Source organism: Bubalus kerabau, chromosome 1, assembly GCF_029407905.1.
Source record: "Bubalus kerabau isolate K-KA32 ecotype Philippines breed swamp buffalo chromosome 1, PCC_UOA_SB_1v2, whole genome shotgun sequence".
Classification (NCBI taxonomy): Eukaryota; Metazoa; Chordata; class Mammalia; order Artiodactyla; family Bovidae; genus Bubalus; species Bubalus kerabau.
In genome coordinates, this window is record NC_073624.1 from 155,848,000 (window position 1) to 155,871,698 (window position 23,699).

Genomic DNA, 23,699 nt, shown 5'->3' on the forward strand with positions numbered 1-23,699 from the left:
TTCAAATCCGAGTTTTCAGTTCTAGAGCCTGCATACACCATGGTTAACTTGAGTGCACAATGCAATCTCTAAAGCCCTTGATGTTTTATGAAACCACTCTGCAGTCATCATCTTCTTGGATTCACACAGTCCCTCGGGATATTTAGGTGGTGCCACTCTAACCAACCCCATTTCTGGGATGAAGAAGTGAAATCAGAGTGCTTATCCAAAGTTAAATACCACATGACTGACATAAGCAGGATTTAAAACTTGGTTCCTTGACCCTACACAATGGCCTCATCCCTCTGACGGTCCACTTGTGATTCACCATTATTGTGTTCAGCCGCTCAATCATGTCCCACTCTTCGTGGGCCCCATGGACTGTGGCCCGCCAAGCTCCTCTGTCCATGGGATTCTCCAGGTAAGAATACTGGAGTGGGTTGCCAGTGCCTTCTCCAGGGGATCATACTGACCTAGGGATCTACCCTGCATCTCTTGTATCTCCTGCATTGGCAGGAGGATTCTTTACAACTAGTGCCACGTGGGGAGCCCTCAATATCAATAAGCAGAGCAACAAAACCAATCTGCTGTATTGCCCTTGCCTACTCCCCACCCAGGCGATAGAGCACAGTTGGCTGCCCATCAGCTGCTGAGAGGAGACAGCACCAATCTCCATGTGGCCAGGGAAGCTCCGAGAAACCATTCCAAGCCCCCTAGAGCAGAAAGTAGAGATGTTTTCTCTATGTTACTGAACTTTGAAGCTTTCAATGCTACAGCCTCCTCAGGCCTTGGGCTGGTACAGTGAAATATACCTGCAGTGAGGCTAGTAAAATGTTGAGGATCAGGAGCTATTAGCATAGATTAAAAGAATGAGATGATTTGCACTAGAGAACTCTTGGACAAGTCTGACCATGGCTCTTATTAACAAGTTCAATGTCTTTGATCTTTGGAACGTTTGCCCAGTGCCCAGCTATCAAATGAATGGACAGTGGCTGAAGCCTGGAAGGAAAGGATGTAGTATTTAACAGAGGAATTGAACTGCTTTATCTCACTGGAGGGCAAGCTAAAGCAGAGCAGACTGCAAACAACAGATATAGGGATTAAATCATGTATCTACTCACTCCACCAAGCTCTACTGAGTATTTACTAGGTGTGAGGTGCTATGCTAAGCATTTAAATGCCTGACAATGGGTGAGAGAGGGGAGGTCAGCAAGACGGTAGGAAAGGCCATTCTTTGAGAGCCTATCCAAGTTAACAGTGATCTCCCCTACAATCGTTTCCTTTGACACTCTGAGATCTTTAAGCCCCTCAGCTATGTCATCAGTAGACATATAGCCAAGTGCCCTGTTGTGAAACTTGACCTTTCCTGCTTGTATGCCTTTTCTCACTTTGCCCCAGCCCTTTCCATCTGCCTGCAGCCCCTTTACTAACAATAATCACACCTATTTTTAAATTCAACTCCACTGACTCTGGAGCATCACAGCCCAAAGCAACTTCTGTCTTCTCATAACACACTGTGTGGTGATGGCCATGTGGTACTTAGGATATCTGGGAGAAACTCTTTACAGGAGATATGTAACAAGATGCTCAACGACTACTATATTGCTTTTCCAGTGAGGGAATAATTTCCTCCAGAACACTCCTTGAAGTATAACCACTCATACCCTTAAATATTCTGTCAATCCAAAACTAAAGTCATTTATAAGTCACTTGACTTTTTTGCAGGGCTATTTTTTTAAAAAAGGAAATAAAGGTTTTAGGACTTCACATGAGTTTTTGCCTATAAAAGGATGAGTAATGAAACTTCCTTGGTGGTTAAGTGGCTAAGACTATGTGCTCTCAATTCTGGGGACCTGGGTTTGATACCTGATCAGGGAACTAGATCCCACATGTTGCAATAAAGATCAAAGATCCTCAGTGCTGCAACTAAGAACTGGCACAGCCAAATAAATAAGTAAATTAAAATAATTTTTCTAAAGAAAAGGATGGGTAGAGACAAAAATACACAGGATAATTGGCTAGGTTCATTTGATAGCCTGAGGCATGCGTGCTATCTTCACAGCATATGGATCTCATTTGTGCCTCAGCAATTACAAAGGACTCACACCATGCATTTTGCAAGGTACTCTAGAATGTTCCAGCCCCCATATCAGTAAATATGTACATTCAAGTTGTGTCATACTATTCACTTTACACATCTATGTCACTTCTGCCTAGAAATCCCTATAGTGTCATAATGGCATGGACCATGGAAAGAGCAGGGACTAACCTCAGGCAACTTACAAAACTAATGCTCAGGTAAAGAACTGAGGATCCTCATATGGAATCTCATCAGGGGCTTCAGTGAATCAGTGAAATGATAAGATTTCTTTTACCTTCTCTGATTATACAACCACCCTTTCCAATGCAAAGAAATAGGAGGAAAACAATAGAATGGGAAAGACTAGAGATCTCTTCAAGAATATTAGAGATACCAAGGGAACTATTCATGCAAAGATAGGAACAATAAAGGATGGAAATAGTATGGGCCTAACAGAAGCAAAAGATATTAAGAAGAGGTGGTAAGAATATACAGAAGAACTATTCAAAAAAAGATCTTCATGACCCAGATAACCATGATGGTCTGGTTATCCGGCTCACCTAGAGCCAGACATTCTAGAATGCGAAGTCAAGTGGGCCTCAGGAAGCATCACTAAGAACAAAGCTAGTGGAGGTGATGGAATTCCAATTAAGCTATTTCAAGTCCTATAAGATGATGCTGTGAAAGTGCGGCACTCAATATGCCAGCAAATTTGCAAAACTCAGCAGTGGCCACAGGACTGAAAAAGATCAGTTTTCATTCCAATCCCAAAGAAAGGTAATGCCAAAGAATGCTCAAACTACCACACAATTGCACTCATCTCACAAGCTAGCAAAGTGATGCTCAAAATTCTCCAAGCCAGGCTTCAATAGTACATGAACCAAGAACTTCCAGATGTTTAAGCTGGGTTTAAAAAGGCAGAGGAACCAGAGATCAAATTGCCAGCATCCATTGGATCATTGAAAAAGCAAGGGAGTTTCAGAAAAACATTTACTTTTGCTTTATTGACTACTCCAAAGCCTTTGACTGTGTGGATCACAACAAACTGTGGAAAATTCTTAAAGATACAGGAATACCTGCCTCCTGAGAAATCTATATGAAGGTCAAGAAGCAACAGTTAGAACCGGACATGGAACAATGTACTGGTTTCAAATTGGGAAAGTAATACGTCAAGGCTGTATATTGTCACTCTACTTGTTTAACTTCTATGCAGAGTACATCATGCAAAATGCCGTCCTGGATGAAACACAAGCTGGAATCAAGGTTGCCGGGACAAATATTAATAACCTCAGATATGTAGATGATACCATCCTTATGGCAGAAAGTGAAGAACTAAATAGCCTCTTGATGAAAGTGAAAGAAGAGAGTGAAAAAGTTGGCCTAAGACTCAACATTCAGAAAACTAAGATCATGGCATGCAGTCCCATCACTTCATGGCAAGTAGATGGGGAAACAATGGAAATAGTGACAGACTTGATTTTGGGGAGCTCCAAAACCACTGCAGATGGTGATTGCAGCCATGAAATTAAAAGACACTTGCTCCTTGGAAGAAAAGTCATGACCAACCTAGACAGCATATTAAAAACCAGAGATATTACTTTGCCAACAAAAGTCCATCTAGTCAAAGATATGGTTTTTCCAGTAGTCATGTATGGATGTAAGAATTGGAGCATAAAGAAAGCTGAGCACCAAAGAATTTATGCTTTTGAACTTCAGTGTTGGAGAAGACTCTTGGGAATCCCTTGGACTGCAAGTAGATCAAACCAGTCAATCCTAAAGGAAATCAATCCTGAATATTCATTGGAAGGACTGATGCTGAAGTTGAAACTCCAATACTTTGGCCACCTGATGTGAAGAACTGACTCACTGGAAAAGACCCTGATACTGGGAAAGATTGAAGGCAGGAGAAGTGGATGACGGAGGACGAGATGGTTGGATGGCATCACCGACTCAATGGACATGAATTTGAGCAGGCTCCAGGAGTTGGTGATGGACAGAGACGCCTGGCGTGCTGCAGTCCATGGGGTCACAAAGAGTCGGACACGCCTGAGTGACTGGACTGAACTGATTACACAACCACACTTTCCTCCTAGAGGACAATTTATCTGGGCCATTTTTCAGCATAACACACACCCTGAAATCCTAGATTCTGGGAGCTACAGTAATCTGTTCATTCTCTGCCTTCCATGGAAAATTCCACCTGGAAAGTGGGATAAGTAGATAAAATCTGGAAATTTTTTACACATTTCTGAACAAAAGAAAGCAATGTCTGGTTCAAACTTTCCACCTTCTTTCTGACAGCTTCAAAATCAAATGTATATTAACAGGAAAATAAGTTCAACAATTATATTGTTCACAGAGGCAGGTAAGAAGAACTCTTCTCCCAACTCTGCTCTTGTCTGTCCAGTTGTTATGGCAATGAAGTTGGGTACCAAGAGGGTCCTAGTGTCTCTGATTGCTGGGGTACAGAGGGTCAGGGTCACACAAAATGAGGATGTCCAGAGACAAGGGCATTCAGAACAAAATTAGCCCTTGAGCACAGGAGGCAGTTTGGAAGTCTGGTGAGCCTTGAGTGCTCCCATTTCCCTGAATGCTTGTCCCCGGGGATGCTTCCATGAGCCTGAAAAGCAGATGGATAGATGCAGGCCTGCTTGTATCAGAATAACACTTGTTCTCTTTTGAGAACAGACTGATGTAGTAAAAAAAAAGCACAGGCTTTGGAATCAAATAGTTTGAGGATCTGAGCTAAGAGGCTTTGGGCAAAGTGACTGTATTTTCCTGAGTCTCAGTTTTCTCATCTGTAAAATAGAAAGAAATCACATCTGCCTGAGCAGGTTATTGGGGGGATTAAATGAGATATTGTCTATGAACGTGCATGGTACATTATTCATCTGAAGATAAAAGGGGGGACTGTGGTTTCTTTAAAAAGAGCATTAACTAGGCACATGAGTTTTGAGTAGCTAAGCAGCTCATGAAAGCCTGATGCTTGGACAATGAGTTCAGCTGCACCCCAACACCTCCCCACATCTGTTTTCTGTCTCTGAAGCTCAGATTTCCTCTCACTGCAATTGTCCCAAGCTGGGCACAGCTTGAGTCAGGAAGCAAATTCTGCTAAGCAGGCTATTGAAAGGAATAAGTGATACTGTCCATTCTGACTTTCTCTTCCCCATCTCCACTCCCCTAATTAGACCTCGTTTTACGGAGGGTCTAAAAGCCTCCACAGGTTCAGAAAGTATCCCTCCTTCCTCGATCTCCTGTTACAGATTGTGATGGTGGCGGTTTTTCCTTGTTCCCTTCAGTGTCAATCAATTGCCAGAATAGTAGATGGCAGTCTTCAGAGCATCTCTCATGTGGTGAAATACGCTGTGTAGGAAAAATTCTCTCACGTTGAAGTCATTTAGAAAAGGTCTGCAATGACTGCTTTGCTGAAATACATGTGCCCCACTGTGCTGAGATGGATCTCATGATGTCCAAGCAAGAAACGGGATGGGGCAGGCCCCTTTCTGTACTTGAGACCCGCTCAGAGCCCTGAGCCAGATTTTCTTTATTGTTTAGTAAGCTCTTTTAATGAAATGTACTCCTCTTATTATAGAGGACTCAAAATAAGATCTAAATCACAAACCAATAAAAGAAAATTATTGGGCTGGGTATCTAAAGTTACTACCTAGAGGCTACTCCAGTGTGGTATTTATAAATCTCTAAACAGTTAAGTATAATTGTCTTTCTGGTTTTTGGGACGGAAGCCAACAGCCATTTCAGTTACAACTGAAGAAAAATATTTTAGCGCTGAGCTTTGTTCGTTTGGTGGGTATAAAGAGAAATGGCTTCTCCCCCACCACCAGTTCAGAATTGAGAGAGAATATTGTGGTAATGAAATGTTATATGGGAGGCTGAAAGAAAGCCTTCTCTGGTTTCAGGGAGAATGTGTGTAGGATATGTGTATAGGTACACTTGCAAGCGGGAGAAGTCCTGGGTGCAGGGTGGAAGCGGTGCTGGGGGAGGGGAGGGAGGGAGAAAACTGGAAAGGGCAGGTGTTGAGGGGTGACATGGGAGTTGAAGATGGGGGTGGTCCATCAAATTAATGCAAAAGCCAGATGTGCAGCTGCTCACCCCGATGCAGGCCACTCCCCATCTCAGACACAAAGACAGGGCCATTCTGGAAGGCATGAAAGTTTCCACTAAGAGATCTGGTATGACCCCGATTCTGCCAAAGAGTGTAGCTCCCCTTCTGGAGTAAGACCTTCTAAAACACAGAGCTCTGTATCATCAAAATCAAGAAAATAACAGAGACCCACAGTTATAAAGGACCAGAGAACTCATCTCATTCAATTTCCCTGCCGTCAAAAAGATCATGCCAGGAACTTGCCTTTGGCAAATGGTTGTGTGGCGATAGGACTCTCACCATCATTTTAGGCAGGCTATTCTGTGCTGGACATGCCTTTCTTCTGCGAGGTTAAAATCTGATTCTCCTTAATCATTAGCCATCAATCCCAGTTTTGTTCCACGGAGCAGAGGCTAAAATCACCCTTTCAGTCCCTAGCCTCATTCTCTTAACTGCTGGGCAAGTGACATGTAGTCAAGCATTTCCCCATTCTGGTTGTCCCCTTGGCAGCATTCCCTGTCTGTCAATGCCTTCCTTCAGATCTTCATAGCTCTTGACACACTCCCTCTCAGACCAGCCAGGATGAAACAATCACTGCTCCAAACAAATTGCACCTCTATCAGCAAGGTTTATCCAGCCTGTCTTGAGTAATTATTTGAAACTTAATGCTGAGTGGTCTTCATTCCATTCCATTCTGTGGATTTTGTCCCATAGTTCCAGTTTAGGAAGGTCCCTTTTGAATCTGTATTCCTGTTGTCCAATATAATTTAGAGATCTTAATTCATAAGATCTCCCTCATATATAAAGCAGAAGTCACATTTTCTTCTCTGGAACAGTAAAAGCTATCTCAGACTTTAGGATGTACCCTGTGCCCCCAATTAATGCTGGCTCTCCAAGGACTACAGCCATACTTCTAAAGAAAAATGTCATTCCCTACTTGAGGCTCTTAACCTTTGCTGAAATTCAGACAAAGGAGAGTATCTGCTTCTACATGGATATTACTTAGTGTGACTGTGCCTGAGGGTCATGGAGGGCTGGAGGAGCCATGGTGTGTGTGTGTGCACACGTGCATGTGTCTCAAGCTTGTGTGCCTGCTGGTGTGTTTATGTAAGTCCATTATAATTTTTTTAAACTTGTGGCTATAAGAAGGCATAAAACATAAACAAATTTATTTAGAGGAAAATAGGCAGTGGACGTTTGTTCCGAGTTTGAGGCACATGCTCCTCCCTCCTCAAGGACATTGAGAACTCAGCTCAGTTTGTGACTCTCTGGCTTCTACCAATGGTTCCCTCTGTCCTTTCTAAAATGGTCTTCAGATTTCTGTGTTTCAGCTTGCTTTCAGGATCCTCTCCCCTGAGGCTCTTCTCCACTCCTAGAACATGAGCAAGGGGGTGGATCTCTAAGTGTGACCCTCTCCTGGATTCAGGATTTCATTTCCACCCACCTTCAGGCCCACCTGGACTTTTCCATTGAGTCCATGCAGAAATTAATCACAACTGAAACCCAACACAACCAACTGACCAACACTGATTCCCACTGCATCCTCCTACAGCCAGTCTATCCTCTCCACAAGCTTCTTCCTATGCATGGGTCCTGCCTTCCATCACCAGGAAGGAAGCTCACATTCATTCATGGAGTCCGTTTCACCATCTCATCTCACACGAGATTCTCCCCTTCTTTTTCTGATTCAAGGTTCCTGATCTCCTCTTGGGTAACCACTGTTCCTACACAGTATCTCTGCATCCTCTTCTTTCCAGGCAAAACAATTCTTCATACAGCTGCCAGGTCAATCTCTCTAAAGCTCAGGTCCGATCCCATCACTCTCTTGCTTTGAAATCTTCTGTAGCTCCCTGCTACTGCTAAGTCACTTCAGTCATGTCCGACTCTGTGTGACCCCAGAGACGGCAGCCCACCAGGCTCCTCCATCCCTGGGATTCTCCAGGCAAGAGCACTGGAGTGGGTTACCATTTCCTTCTCCAATGCAGGAAAGTGAAAAGAGAAAGTGAAGTCGCTCAGTTGTGTCCGACTCTTCACGTCCCCATAGCTGCAGCCTACCAGGCTCCTCCATCCATGGGATTTTCCAGGCAAGAGTACTGGAGTGGGGTGCCATTGCCTTCTCTGTAGCTCCCTAGTGCCTACTGAATTACTTATAGCTTCCTAACATACAGACTCATAAAAAATTATTTATAGCTTCTTAAGTAAAATAAAAAAGTTCCTCAATGCCCAACCCATTCTTCAGCCTCATGCCTCCCTGCTCCCTGATACATACACCATGCTCCTGCCAAACTGTACTGACTGCTGTCCCTCAAACACGTCCCCCGTACCGCTGTCCTCCTTACCGCCATTCTGCCTCTGACTACAGCCAGTTCTATTTGTTTCCAACTACTGAAACCCTGTGCACTTTTTTCCAGAGTGTCTCTCAAACCCACTCTCTTTCTCTTTTTGCCCCCAATGTTAGCCTCAATAGATGGTAATTCTCTTACAGGAATCAACCAGCATCCTGAAAAAGAATTATATATTTGCTAGGAAGTTGCAATGGCAACCCACTCCAATGTTCTTGCCTGGAGAATCCCAGGGACGGGGGAGCCTGGTGGGCTTCCGTCTATGGGGTCACACAGAGTTGGACACAACTGAAGCGACTTAGCAGCAGCAGGAAGTTGCAAAGACTGAGAATGTGCATTATGACTCTTGACTCCTCAAGAGTGCCTGCCATGCACAGTCTGGGCACATGACAGATGCTTAATAAATGTTTGTGGGACTGGATTGACAACTTCAGGACAGATAGCATGAATCAGACGAATGCAAAGCATATAAGAGGAAGAAGAACAAGAGAGGAACCCTAACACCAACAACCGAATTTAGCCCAGGCATGAAAATACACCCCCGCCATCTTCTTGAAGAGATCCAGACACTGGAAGAAGCATGCTGCTGGCTTTAAGGTAAGCAATGTTGGTATTTAAAAGCTATGTAGTCCTAGATCTCAGCTCTTCCACCTTTCAAAAGCTGTGGTCAATAAGAAGTTCCATCTACTGGGCAACTAATATCCTTTACTTGTCACTTTGAAACATGACAGAACCAGATGACAAACATAGCCAGTTGGGCAGAAGACAGAGCCTGATTGCCCACTGTATTCCCTCACCCCCTTTTTCCACTTAAGGATTTTTAATACTGGGAAAGGTAATGATCACCCAAAAATATACAAAAAGAAGAATGTAGACCAACAGGTCAAGACAACAGGCATACGTGCTTAGTGGCTCTGTTGTGTCCGACTCTTTTCGACCCCAGGGACTCTAGCCTGATAGATTCCTCTATTCATGGGATTTTCCAGGCAGGAAGTATTGGAGTGGGTTGCCATATCCTTCTCCAGGGGATCTTCCCCACCCAGGGTCATATCTGAGTCTCCTGTGTATACCTGCATGCAGGTGGATTCTTTATCATTAAGCTACCTGGTAAGCCCTGTCAAGACAACAGAATTGTTCTAAAGAAACAAAGTGGTTTAAAGGTTAGGATTTCCAGGAAAGCAGGAGATTCAGGTTAAAATTATTACTTAGCTTCTCTAAGCCTCAGTTTCTTCCTTTTCACAATCAAAATGGTAACCTTCTTATTTCATGCATCTCCTCTGAGGACTGACCAGAGGAGTGGTTCTGGACAGTGGTTCTCAACCCTAGCTGCACCTGGGAAATATCAGGGAGCTTCGGAAACTCCTGATGCACAGGTTGTACAACCTTCCACCAGCTAAATCACAATTGCTAAGGGGCAACCCAGGCACAGATATTTTTATTTTTAACATTTTTCAAGTGATTACAATGTGCAGCCAAGGCTAGAAACTGGTGCTCTGAGAAATGCATATTGTCTTGGTTGACAAAATACCTACCACAGAACGGCAGGAAATGTTCATTAAGCATAAGCATTATTCCGGTGGTTGTTATCAGGGGCGGTGGTGACGGTGGTAGCGATGGTGTTGGTGGTGACCAAGTGATCTTTGCTTTGGGCTCAAAGTCCTTGTGGAGAAGAACTGTTTTCAGGGCAAGACCACCAAGCTCTGTTCTGGCTCTGCAGGGAACACTTCATTCTCTGAGGTCATCACATATTCCTCTCTCTATTCAAACCTCCCCCCCTTTGGCTCTCCCACTCCTTTACTTCACAATCCTGTTCTTTGACTTCACAGGGATTTGTTTCTTGGTTCAGTTTTGGCTTATCTGCTTACAAGCCCCCTCTAAATCCAACCATCTCCTTACATGTTTCCCGTGATGTCTGCACTGACCCTTGATTACCATCAGTTCCCTGTCCAAACTGTCCAACTCCTTAACTCCTCAAGGAAGGCCAAGCTGGTTGCTTCATAAAGAAAGGAGGAGCCATCAGACTGAAGCTTCCTCCAGCTTCATCTTCCCCATCCAGCTTTCTGACTCAGAGGAACAGGAGTCCTTCTTACCCTTTTAAAGGTCACCTGATCTCTCCTGCTTCTCTCTGATTTCCTCTTTATCATTTAACAACTCTGTCCTATAGCTTCAAACTCTCTCCCTCTCTGGGGCTTCACCCTAGTCGTACGTAGCAACAACTATGGCGTATTTTCCCCTCTTCTAAAAACAAAAAGGAATTCCTTTCTTTGAGCTCCTCTGAACTATCCCATTTCTCTCCCTATCTCCACTTGAAAGAGTAATAAAGGGTCTCCAATTCTTACCTACCATTAAGGCTTCAGCCGCCTGAATGATGGCTTCTACCAGTAACAAGCTCCAGCAGCTGCTCTTGCTAAGATCATCGGGAACTTCCTGAGGGTCAAATGCACCGCTGGCATTTCAGGCCCTTGTCTGTTGGACTTTCCTGCAGTATCTGACAGTGCTAATCACCGTTTCCTTTCAAATCAGTTCAGCCCAGCAAATTCTTCTGGCATGCCAACGCTGTGTCAGGCCTGTGCTTAGAGAAACTGGAGACATGAAGCTGAGCAAGATAAGGAAGAGTCCTTGTTTCTCAGAGAGCCCGGAGTCTACTCAAGAAAACATGTATAGGGACAAACAATAAGGAGACTAGATGGTGGCTCTGGAATTTATCCAACTCTCTTCTCATTTACCTTCATACCGCCTACTCCTGTTCCCCTAAATCTTTGTCCTCAGCCCTCTCACTGGGTTCTCTGCCTCTGTTTGTCCCTTCAATGTTGATGTTTCCAAGGTTCCATATGAACCCCTTTTCTCTTAATTGCCCTGCCTGTCTCCCTGAGAAATATCCATCCTCAAGTCCTATATATTGTCTATCACCAATGACCCCCAAGTCTATAATTTCAAATCTAACTTTATCCTTATAACCATATGTTCTTATTTCTTGCTGGATATTATCCAGAAAATTTCAACACAAATGAACCAAGACAAAATGTTTACCTTCTCTCCCAATCCTGTTTCTTCTTCTGGGTCCTTTGCTTAATCACTTTTACATTTACTCAGTGGCCAGCCTTGAAATGCATTCCCAATTCCTCATCCTTGCTCATCCACACTTCCTTCCCATCAACCAGTCTTCAACGGCTGTTTTCTCTATTTAAGATCTATGTCAATTTCTGTCATCTTCACCACTAACATCACTAACCTGTCCTGTCAGACCTCATCTGATCCCTTCTAGTCCACTGAAGTAGTCTTCTCATGTAGCTCACGCCACCATCTCTTTCCACCTCTAAACCATGGTCATATTTTTGCTATCATCTTTTTAAAAGATAGATTTAATCATCATATTTGTATAAATCCAAATGCTTAGCACGGCAATAAGCCTACGCTCTAGATCTGCACTGTTCAATACTCATGTGTGTTCTGGGTGCTATAGTGCCTGACGCATAGTGGCCACTCACTTACTCCTCTTTCTTTCCCTTAAAACTTACTCTTACTAGAAGGTTAAGCAGGAAGAAACCATAGATGCTCATTTCATAACTAGATATAAATGCATAATAGCAAAAAACTAAAAACAGAACTACCACATAATATAGCAATTCCACTCCTAGGTATATGCCCCGCCCCCAAAAAAAAAAACAAAAAACAGTAATTCAAAAAAATGCATGAATCCCACTGTTCATAGCAGCATTATTTACAATAGTCAAGATATGGAGGCAACCTAAGCCTTCACCAAAAGATGAATGGATAGAGAAGATGTGGCCTACACACACACACACACACACACACACACACACGAATATTAGCCATAAAAAATTTTTTATTCTGCCATTTGCAACAACATGGATTGACCTGGAAGGTATCATGCTTAGTGAAATAAGTCAAAGACAAAAATAGTATGTTATCACTTACATGTGGAATATAAAAAATAAAACAAGTGAATGTATATAACAAAACAGAAACAGACTTAGAGATATACAGAACAGACTAGTGGTTATCAGTCAAGAGAGGAAAGAGAATAGGATAAGATAGGAATAAGGGATTAACAGACACAAACTACTATGCATAAAATAAATAAGCTATAAGGATACATTGTACAGTACAAGGAATAAAGCCAATATTTTATAATAACTTTAAATGGTGCATAATCTATACAAATATTGAATCACTATGTTGTACACCTGAAACTAATATAACCTTGTAAATCACCTCTCCTTTAACAGCAAGAAACACATAATGGGAAACTCAATCGCATGATCCTCCTTTCAGGGTCTGACTCAAGCAGCTCTCTGAGAATAGACCCTTCCTCCCTCTGCTCACCCTGCACTGCAAGACCAGACTCGGTCCCTATCTTTTAGAACCACAGGGAGAGAGTCTGGCAAGAGTCACTGTTGTACCAGCTGATTTAAATTGAAATGTTTTCCCCAGATAAATGTGTGCTAAATAATACACCAGCTCTCCAGCCAAAGGCAAGTGACAGGCGCTCTGTAAATAAAGGCACTTAGTTGCTGGTAAAGAGCTGTAAAGTGGTTCTGAGCTGATGTTTGCTGACCAGCAAGAAGCGGCTTCACCTGCTTTATATAATTGTCACCGCAGTCTTGCCTGCTGTATATTAAAGCTGCATCTCATAGACCCAACTGTCACATCGGATATACCGTCCAGCATGGAGTATGCCGCCTTTCTCTGTAATTGTTTCTGACAACCAGCCATCACATTTCAGATCTTTTCAGAAAGTATCTGGTCCAGAATCCCTATGCTGGGCCAGCCCTGACACCATGTGGGCTAGAACAGTGACACCAAAAGGGAATGTGAAAAGAGAAGAGGAAAAAGAGCTTTTGTGAGTCTAGGAGAGCAAGTGACACGCAATGTCAAGTGTCTGGACACAAATCCCAGGGAAGACTCTGCCGCCTCAATGTTAAAACACATCTTGTTTCATTTCATTGTAGAACAACTTGCCGTAAGGCTGCATGAAGACTGTGGCCCCAGAGGACACACATCTGTCCTAGGTCCACAGTTCTGACCTGCTATGTTCTGGAGAGATGGAAACATAGCTCTGAAGGTGAAACAAAGCAATGGATCTCATAAGGACTACAAAATAAAGAGTGATGAAAGTGGGGAGTGGCGATCAACCTCAATAGCTCAGTTGTGTCCAATTCTCTGTGACCCCATGGGCTGTAGCCCACCAGGCTCCCCTGTCTGTGGGATTTCCCAGGCAAGAATTCTGGAGTGGGTTGCCATTTTTTCCTCCAGGGTATCTTCCCGACCCAGGATAATTCCAATCCACTTGGAGCTTGGTCATGCCAAATGCCCAGATGAAAGGTAACAAAAGTATCTGAGACCAGGGGACATTCTAGTGGGTCACTGGGGTCTCAAGGAGGGGGAGCAGTTGGAATCTGTTTGTCCATCTGATCCCATGGACTGGGATGAACCCGAGAAGTGGGTTGTACAGTGGGCAACCAGAGGTGAATTTACAATGCTCACCCATCAAGGAGGAGTGACTTCCTACGTTGATAGCCACCACAGGGCCACCGCTTTTAGAAGGTCAGAGTGTCAGCACAGGGAAGTGTTAGAAGGTCAAGAACAAGAGAGGAGCAGGTAGAATAAGAAAGCAAGGGGGAATATGGACTCAGTGAGGCTACAGCTTCAACAGTCCTTCATTAAGAGTTGAATGAAATGCTTGCTGGTTACTGGGGGATGTACACTCCACTCCAGTGCCAACCAGGAGTCTCTGAAGACTACCACCAGCCATACAGCACATCCTCTGCCTCTTCTGGGGTGTGTGTGTGTGTTTGTGTATGCTTGTTTACACAAAAGAGCCCCTCTTTATTGCAGAAAAAAATGAGTTCCCTTATTCTTCCTTCTCTCCTTCCAAGATCTACTTTTCTTGCTTATTGCTGTGATAAAAACAGTTAAGAAGGCTTTTGAGATTGAGTGAGTATCTTAGATGAAAGGGGAAGCATTTTTTTTAAAACCAGTTTGGCCATTAAATAGGATCTCAGAGACTGGGAAAAGGTTTAAGAGAGCTGGAAGGAACACCGACGTCAGATGCATATGTGACTATACTGTATGTCAAGATTCTAAACTAGGACCTTGAAAATCATGATTACTGAATTGAGAGGAAGCTGGCATGCTGGGGAAAGGGAGTCTTTTCCTTCCCACCTGCCCCCCAATTTGGTTCCTTCTCCACCTGAAGGGAGCACTTCCTCTGCTTCTCCTTTTTTCCATTCCCTCTGCTAGTTCCTGCCAGGAGAAGAGGGGCATCTAATTGGGTTGGGTCGTGTGTCCACTGGACCCCATGCTGTTAATGTGAATATTTTTTGTACCTTAAGGTAGTGCACACAGTCACCCAGGGATGCTGTTAGGATGCAGGTTCTGACCAGGTCTGGGTGGCATGAGAGTCTGCATTTCTACATGGTCCCTGTGTGATGCCCACGCTGGGGTATGGGTGGGAAGACACAGTGAAGATCAACTCCTTAAACGCAGAAACCAAAACCTAGCTTGCCTCTTCCTTCTCCAAGAAGAGAAGCTCACTGTTTCCTCTCATCCTTTGTCATCTCAGCTCCCTGAGCAGGCCGTGCAGGAGGCAGGAAAGAGTTTAGGCTCTTTCTTCAGGCCTTGGCACATTGCTCTGTCCAGCAGGCATGACCGAGCAAATGGAGACCAAGATTTAAATTGGGGGGCAAGGCAAAGGAGGTGGAGTGGAGAGGCCAAAACCAAGCTACAGGCTGTATCAACCAGGGTATGTCAAGAATAGAAGCTACTCTGCTACAGGTAAGATGAAAACTAGAGGCTGACACTGCCTAGAGAAGGGCTGGAGGAGCAAAGTCAAAGAGGCCAGCAATATCCATTTCACTTGCAACACCAAGGGGGAAGTTCTCCTGAACTTCAGCAGAACCTCAGGACCCTCAGGGAAACTCACACCCGAGTCTCCATTTCAAGTAGCAAAGTCAGTGGTTGCCAAAGCTTCCGCTGAGAGTGGCTTTGAACCTTGCATCTGTTCAAGGTCTGGCTATAACTGCCTCCCAAGAATTAAGGCTTCTTTTTCTCTCCAGGCCCTAGAGTCCTGTTTCATTGGTAGACTCCAGCCCAGAACCATGCAGGTAAAGGGATTCTAGGAACTATCGTTCCTGGCTTCACTGTGAGGTTGAGGAGACCTCAGGAGGAGGCAGTGGTGATGCTGAGTTGACAAAGATAATGTGGCACATAGGCCTAGGCTGCAGGATGGAGCTTTATCAAACCACCAAGATGGTGCTTCATAGCCCAGTGGCTATAGTTCTCATGGGCTGTGCATCATCTACCTTTACTCTTGGGGTGATGGCATTCAGGTCCCCATCAGCCACCCAATGCCACCCATCCAGCAGACCACGTGTGACAATGGTTTTCCAGCTCATGGCAAACCCACACAGAGGTGTTACTTGGCAGAAAACTTCCCATCCTATCCTGTCAAGGCCATGATGAGTGAGGCTGTTTGTTGCAGGGGTTCAGCAATGCTGCTTCTCTGAGACTCCTAGACAACATCTTTACTTGTTACCATCTGCCCAGGATCCCAGAGCAAAAGACAAGAAAGACTGGGGCAGAGCAGAGATGGCAGATGTGTCATTAAAAGCTGCCATGCCTCCTACAGAGAACGCTTCCCGGGCTGAAAGTGTCACCTCTTGCTAAATGACTTTGAGTGTCCATATAGTCCTCACTCTTCAGAGACCACCATCCCCTGATCAGCCTATAACAATACAAAGCTTAACACCCCCATGCAGGTCTAACAATGGCAAAGCTTAATCCAGGTCAATGGCAAAAATATGTGTCCGGCAGAAACATTGGGAACTGTTTGGCCAGCATCGTTTCAGTGCTCTGACATTTTGCTGGTGACCTTGGTCATGAAGCCACTGTTTGGGAAGGCTGAGGGGGTGGTGTTTCAAAAGCTGGATTATTCTCGGGATGGCAGTCTATTGTGAGTGTGGGTGTTCAGGTCTCAAGCCCGCTTCCTGGGCTGGCAAGAAGAGGCAGGAGATGTCCCTTTGAAAGCTGCGGCAGCCACAGCAGGTTTCACTACCAGGCAGGCTGATGTGAGCCTCTTTGAATTACTGAGTGAAGGATATCCCTCTTGCCAGGCCCTGTCCCCTGTAGGCACAGCAGAGAAGTATTACAGGCTGTCCTTACCTTGGGAATTAGCCTGCAAGACCCCGATGCTGTCATCAAACTGCATAGATTTGATGTTGAGTGACGCCAAGATGCATTCCTTGTCCTGCAGCGAAGTATCATCAATATTATTCTGATTGGCTGACAGGATAACGCACATGTCACAGAGGTTGATGTTGACGGCCCTTAAATCAGCCCGACTTAATGGTGTACCCTTTGGCATAGAGGAAAGAGAAAGAGAAAAAAAAAAAAAGGAGAAGCAAAAATGAGACTGAGGGATGAGAGGGAAACGGGGGGAAAAAATAAAAACAAATTAAAGATTGAGCCGGAGCTCTGGGAAATTATTTAACAAGTATCTTTTTTATGCCTTGACATTAAGCTGGCCTAACTACATTCAAGGGAATAGGAGCTGTGTGCTAATCTAAAGGGTAGTTGGTGCTGATGGCAGCATTTTAGGCTTGCTCTCAATACTCAATCAAGCTATTACTAACTAACGAGGGAGAGGAATAATGCCAGGGTTCTACATCTTCTTCCTGCCTGGAAATTGTCTTGATTTAAGTAACTGTCCTGTGGCAACCTCTGGCTTTCAGAATGTAACAAAGGGGTGGATTTCAAATGCCTGTTTATTTAATAGCAAGTCACTTCTGTCTCAGACAGAAAGACAGCAGCTCCAACTAGAATTTCCAAGGCAGCCAAGGGGAAATAGCCAGGGAGCATGGTGTGATGAGGTGGGGCTGAATGCAGCGCTCAGTTTGGAAGAGGTGGGAGAGAGTGCAATCAATGTGCATCTTGCAAAGGGGAGATGGAAGGGTGGGTAAAGCTTCACGTCATATCATTTTACTGAATCTTTTCAGCAAGAAAAAAACAAGGAAGTCGAGTCATTGTCCAAGAACATAGGCCTGGTTAAATACATCATCAGATAGATTTACAGTGGAAGTCTATGTAGTAGGTAAAAGGACTGAAAAAGAGTTCTCCATGTAAGTATTGCTTTGGAAGGATCTCAAAGAGAGAGGAGCAAGTAAAGCAAACAAACAAAAAACAAGTTCTAGACAATTCAGAAAGTATGATTTCATTTATGTAAAAATAAACCCACAAAATAGAACTATACATGCATGAATGCATATACAAACTTTCAGAGAGAAAGTTCAGAAAAAGTACACACTAAATTAATAACAGTAATTACCCCTGGGGAGGGGAATAAGACTGGAAGGAAAAGTTTGTTTTTGACTTTACATACTTCTTTTTTGTTTGAATATTTTATAACAAGAACGTATTTGTATATTACCAGAGTAATTAAAAATAAATAAGCCAGTAAACAGATTTTTTGAAATGTCCCATAACAACAGAAAACAATGGGGAAAAAATAAAAACAGATCAAGGAGGGAATGACAGAAAGGTCAGAAATGTAGCCAATGGTAAAATATAAGGGTTAGGATTGAAGGATAGGGGCATGACCCCCACATGCTCTGTGTCCTCGTCGAGGGCTATGGCTGAATAATCTGGCCATCCCACGTAAGACGGCCCCACAGGCATCATTTTGGAGTTCACGGCCAGCTACCAGCCTTCCTCATCCTCCAGCCTGAATCCAGCTTCTGATGTGCCTTCATAGAGATCTGAGCTACCTTCAACTCACTGAGCCAGTAGGGAGAGGGTCTGCCAACTGCCTATATCTCTGGAAGCCTTCCTCTTGTTCTCCTTCCTGGAAAGGGGACTTGGAGAATACTAGACTTGGCCGCAGAGATCAAGGCCATCAGCCCTCTTTTTATGACTCAGTGGCAGTAATGATTCTATTCTCAGCCTCCAAAATATTGCTTCAAAGTGGAATTATGGAGGAAGAGGCCTATAGCGTGGGGAAGGTGCTAGTTCCAAGCTCTGGAGCAGGATCTTTTGAGAGAAGAACTCTCCCCTCTTTTCCTGGGGTCTTTGGTGCAAAATAAGTCTGACCAACTTCCTGAATCATTTCACCAAGGCATAAGCTTCAACTGCTTACATCCATATTCTTTTAATTTTCACCTTGCAGAAAATCCAACAGTAATTGTGATATAAGACAATCCCTGTACAGCTGTACACACATGATTTCAAAACTCAAGTAATACAAATGACATACACAGAAACACTGTGTTTCTCTACGTGTGCTAAGTTCTTCCAGTCATTTCTGACTCTTTGCGACCCCATGGACTGTAGCTCTCCAGGCTCCTCTGTCCATGGGATTCTCCAGATAAGAATACTGGAATGATTTGCCATGCCCTCCTCCAGGGGATCTTCCTGACCCAGGGATTGAAGCCACACTTCTTAAGTCTCCTGCATTGGCTTGTGGGTTCTTTACCACTAGCACCTTCATGCAATGGAGAAGGAAATGGCAACCCACTCCAGCGTTCTTGCCCAGAGACTCCCAGGGACGGGGGAGCCTGGTGGGCTGCCGCCTATGGGGTCGCACAGAGTCGGACACGACTGAAGTGACTTAGCAGCAGCAGCACCACCACCACCACCTGAGAAGTCCGTGTTTCTCCGGGATGGCCCCATATGTGGGGCCCTGTTTAAGGAATGAAATAGGTGAAGAAAAAGGTGAAGGCCCATTTTGTACAAATATGCCATGCCTGAGTGTGCTAAATTTTGGAAGGTTTGAAATAGGAGAAGCTGCAAACAGGAGAACTAGTTCACATAGACATAGGGAGATGAGTCGATGTGCACAAGGGCATGAAGAAGGAAGCATACACAACAAACATCCATACATAGCAAACATCATACACAGACCTCCAACATACACGTGGACTCCTGTGTCCCAGAAAAACAATACGCTCTTTACAAAATACTTTTGTACCCCAGTCTATTGCTCCCAAGGCCATGTAGGAAGGCACATGTAGGAAAAATAATGGTGGAAATATATAATCACAACTATCACGTTCCTGAAATTAGCAAGGTATATCTCTGCTTCTGCTCTTCTGGGTAAGACTATTTGCTTTTCACCACATGTGTTCATCAAGTCAGTGAGTTTGGGGTCCAGCATCCAAAAGATCTCTGTCTGTATTTCTCTCACTTCTTTATATATTTATTGTCTATATCAACTGTCTTTTGTGCTAGGTGTATATAAGGATACATGGTAGCTACAAACGGCATTGCTTGTGGATAGATTTTTATGTCTTCCTTATTGAATTATATTACTTGATTCTTTCCATTTCTGAGATTCTAGAAGCTAATAACAGAAAAAAATGAATTTTAGCTTCAAAAGTGGGGGAAAAAATCCAGACTTCTTGAAATATAGAATCAAATTTGTGTCCCTCAGTTTTAGGGATATGAACTTCCAAGAAAAATGTTTGAAGAATAAGTAGCATTTGCATGGATTTGTAGCTTGAAGAACTACAGGAAAGGTTAAAATGTAAAGTGCTCTCCAATTATTTGGGAATTTATAGAAAATATATTGATTACTAATTAAGGAAGTAGTTGCATGACTCTCAAATCATGAATTCCATGCCCTCCCATTAAATTGTGGAGTCCAAAACTGTTCCTTTTATGTGTTTTATAATCAATAATATCACAGGCACACATGGGCACAAATGTGTACACATGCAATGGCATGGAAACATTACAGGGTTTCTAAATGACGATGATGGAAGCAGGGGTTGGCCAGCAGAAGGGGTTGGTCCTCTGCACAGCAGAAATAAAAATTCTGTTAAATACATTTAGTTAAAAACAGAACAAGATAAAATAAGATTTCTCCAAGCAGTTGTAATGCCATAAATAAAGTGATATAAATAGTTCCATATGTAAATGCAACTATAAGCATTATAATATTGCAAAGCACTGGGTTTGGGTAGGTAAGAGAGAGTGTTTAGACACTGATATGGTTAATACATTTGATACCAGCTAAACTCCATGTCTGATGAGTGACTGAACTTGGCTGCAAATTCCTTTTAATAAGGTCTCTCAGGGTTTGGATATTCCTAGACAGAGAGTAGGGGAAGGGCTGGGTCCTCAGGCCCATAACCAGATGAAGAAGCAGAGGCATGATCAAAGCTACAACCATTATATTCATCTGGGATTTCTCTTTTGTGAATACAAAGGAGAAAGAAGCATTGGTAACGTGACCCTGGACTTACAGGCAAGATAGAAACCTTGGGGAAGTTATGCAGTGTCTCCCATTCCCGCTTGAGGTACTCGATGGAGCCCACAAACACGATGTGCTTGAGCTCGTGGTAGTGAAAGTTGCTGGCACGGAGCGGCATCACCAGGTTCCGAAGGCCAATCAGGGCAGAGCTGACGTCGCCAAAGATGCAGACCACCACGTGGCCGCTCAGGACGGTCATGGCAGCTTCACTTCGGGTCTGCCGGGGGAGAAGAGCACAAGCATTAGAGAGAAGACCTCACGGGGTTGTTCAAGGGACTAGAAAATCACTTTTGTAAAATAACAAGTAAACAGTCACTGAGTGCTTGCTATGTACTATTATTTTTTATTTCTTCAATGTTATATCCATGCCATGTGTTAATCGCTTAGTCATGTCTGACTCTTTGCAACTCCATGGACTATAGCTCGCTAGACTCCTCTGCCCATGGGATTCTCCAGGCAAGAACACTGGAGTGGGTAGCCATTCCCTTCTCCAGGGGGATCTTCCTGACCCAGGGATAAAACCTGGGACTCCCACATTGCAGGCAGATTCTTTACCATCTGAGCCACCAGGGAATATATGCCTATAACTCGAGTATATGTACAGAAACTATACTGATGTAATAAATATGAAGTCCATGGGGTTGCAGAGAGTCAGACACGACTTCGTGGTTAAACAACAACAAAAATATATATTCACACACATCACTACTTTCTTTTTAAAAAGATTTAAGGAAGCTATGCCATACATACATATGAACAGGATTCAGGGGCAGAAATAAGAAAGAAGAGCAATACTGACGTCATTTGGAAAAGGAAGTCTTAGTTTCCAGGAAATTGTTGAGAAAACTGTTTTCCTTTGTTGCTGAGATGATGATAAAATAGTCAGACTCATGCTGGCCTTGGCTCAAGAGATGAGCTTTGAATTCTAGACTCATCAATGGGATCCCATAGGACATTACTACATCAGAAGGTAGAAAATGATAGCCCAAAGCCAGGGGCTAGCAAACGATGACTCACAGGCCAAATCTAACCCACTACCTGCTTATCTCTGGCCAGTGAGCAAAGATTGGTTTTTATGTTTGAAAACTGTTGGCAAAAAATCAAAAGAAAAATATCTCATACTACGTAAAAATTATACGAAGTTCAAATTCCAAGAAAGTTTTATCACAACACGGCTGGTCTTACTGATTTAGGTGTTGCCGATGGCTGGTTTTACATTACAAAAGCAGAGGTGATTAGTTGTGACAGAGACCTTACAGCCAGCAAAACCTAAATTCTTTGTTACATGACCCTTTACAGAGAGAGTTTGCCGACCACTATCCACTGCTGCCTTAGGGTTTCCAGGGACACAACTAGAGTGACCACTTGTGTTAAGTCATCAGAGGAAGACTCCCAAACAACCACGAGAAGGATCATAACAGCAAGAGCAACAGGCCCCTGTCTTCCCCCAACTCCAGGCCTATAATTCACAAAGGAGACAAATGAAAAAATAAAAGCACCCCAGTTAAAGCTTCCCAGGACAATTAACCCGTTAGCCCTGCTGGCCCCTCTGCTTACTGTGTTCGTGCAAAGAGCAACACAGGAGGCCAGTTGTGGGTCTTTCTCCGCCTCTTTCTGGTCCAATGCCTCCCAACTTCCTTTCTTCCTCCCAGTCCACCCACTGCATGTCTGGATGGCCCCATGTGGCTTACAATGCTTTTGGGGAGGCATATTAATGTCCACTGCACATATCAAACTCTGCTCAATTTAATCTCTAGAATTGACCAGTGTATTGATTGTTTAAATGCCAATATTGCAATTCATGACAATGTCAGGGTTATTACAGCAACCCCCAAGGAGAGGAAGAAGCTAGCTTTTACTCCCTGATCGTTAGAATAAAGCAGGGGCTGTCACCATTATTGGTTTCTCTCTGCAACAGTACAGGGACATCTAAGATGCAGGCCATAAAACATGTCTTATAAATGGTGACCAAGGAGGAGCCGCTAGGGAGTCACATCCCCATCACTGCTTCATGGATGAGTGAGTTATCTTGGCTGGATGGAGCATGCATGTCTAGGTACCAGCAGCAGAGGGTCAACCTGTCTGTAATGTGCTGTGATGGGATTCCTGATTAGTTTTATTTGGCCAGGTCATTTGGGAGGCTAGCTCCCTTCAGGAAGCCTGGGAAATAAAAACTAAGTTCAGAATAGGGGCCGGAAATCTAGACGTGTGGAGCTAGGGAAAGCACCAGTTAGCAGACTGGCCGTTCACTGTGCTAATCCCAGGAGCTTAGATCTGGTGTCCAACACATGAGATCCTCAGACTAACCAGAGCAGTATCACCTGGAGAACCTGGTAAAGACCCCAATTCCCAGGATGTAGCCGTGGGGAGACGGATTCAGTCAGATATTAGACCCAATGGAGAAACCACTCGTGTGTATCTTCTTTTTCCTATATATCCTTCAAGGCCTAGTCCATGTATGTGGGGCCTTCATGGCCATTAACCCCTTCTCAGCTCAACCTGTTTGTATCTAATAAGATTTCCCTGGCCACTTAAATACACGCTGGAGTGAAACAGTACTTTGTGTCTTGTCACGCTTAGCTTTTAATATATTGTTTCATGGTACATTATATCTTTTAATTAGATGGTCATTTTCTCAAAATTATAGCCATCTCAAATCTTCTAACTCCCAAAGCACTTAGTGTCCTACATGCACAAACAATCCTCATGCAGCTGGCTCTCGCAAGCATTCTCATCTCTTTGAGAGGGTTATTTGACAACAGGTTTTTTGGACCACACTGTCTAAACAGCACCTACAAGTCCCTTTCTACCCCATGCATGTGTGGGTGCTCCGTTGCATCTGACGACATGGACTGTAGCCCTCCAGGCTCCTTGGTCTGTGGGATTTCCCAGACAAGGACACTGGAGTGGATTGCCATTTCCTTCTCC

At 43.8% G+C, this 23,699-nt stretch overlaps 1 protein-coding gene across 2 annotated transcripts in view; it reads right to left on the reverse strand.

Moving 5' to 3' along the window:
- The window catches only part of KCNMA1 (potassium calcium-activated channel subfamily M alpha 1), a 771,468-nt gene that overhangs the window by 64,516 nt on the left and 683,253 nt on the right, over window positions 1-23,699 (reverse strand). For both annotated transcript variants that reach the window (XM_055537192.1, XM_055537201.1), the window contains exons 22-23: window positions 20,764-20,988; window positions 16,688-16,880 (exon numbers count right to left, since the gene is read on the reverse strand). In XM_055537192.1, coding sequence (XP_055393167.1) covers window positions 16,688-16,880; window positions 20,764-20,988 — 418 coding nt within the window. The remainder of the gene's footprint in view (window positions 1-16,687; window positions 16,881-20,763; window positions 20,989-23,699) is intronic.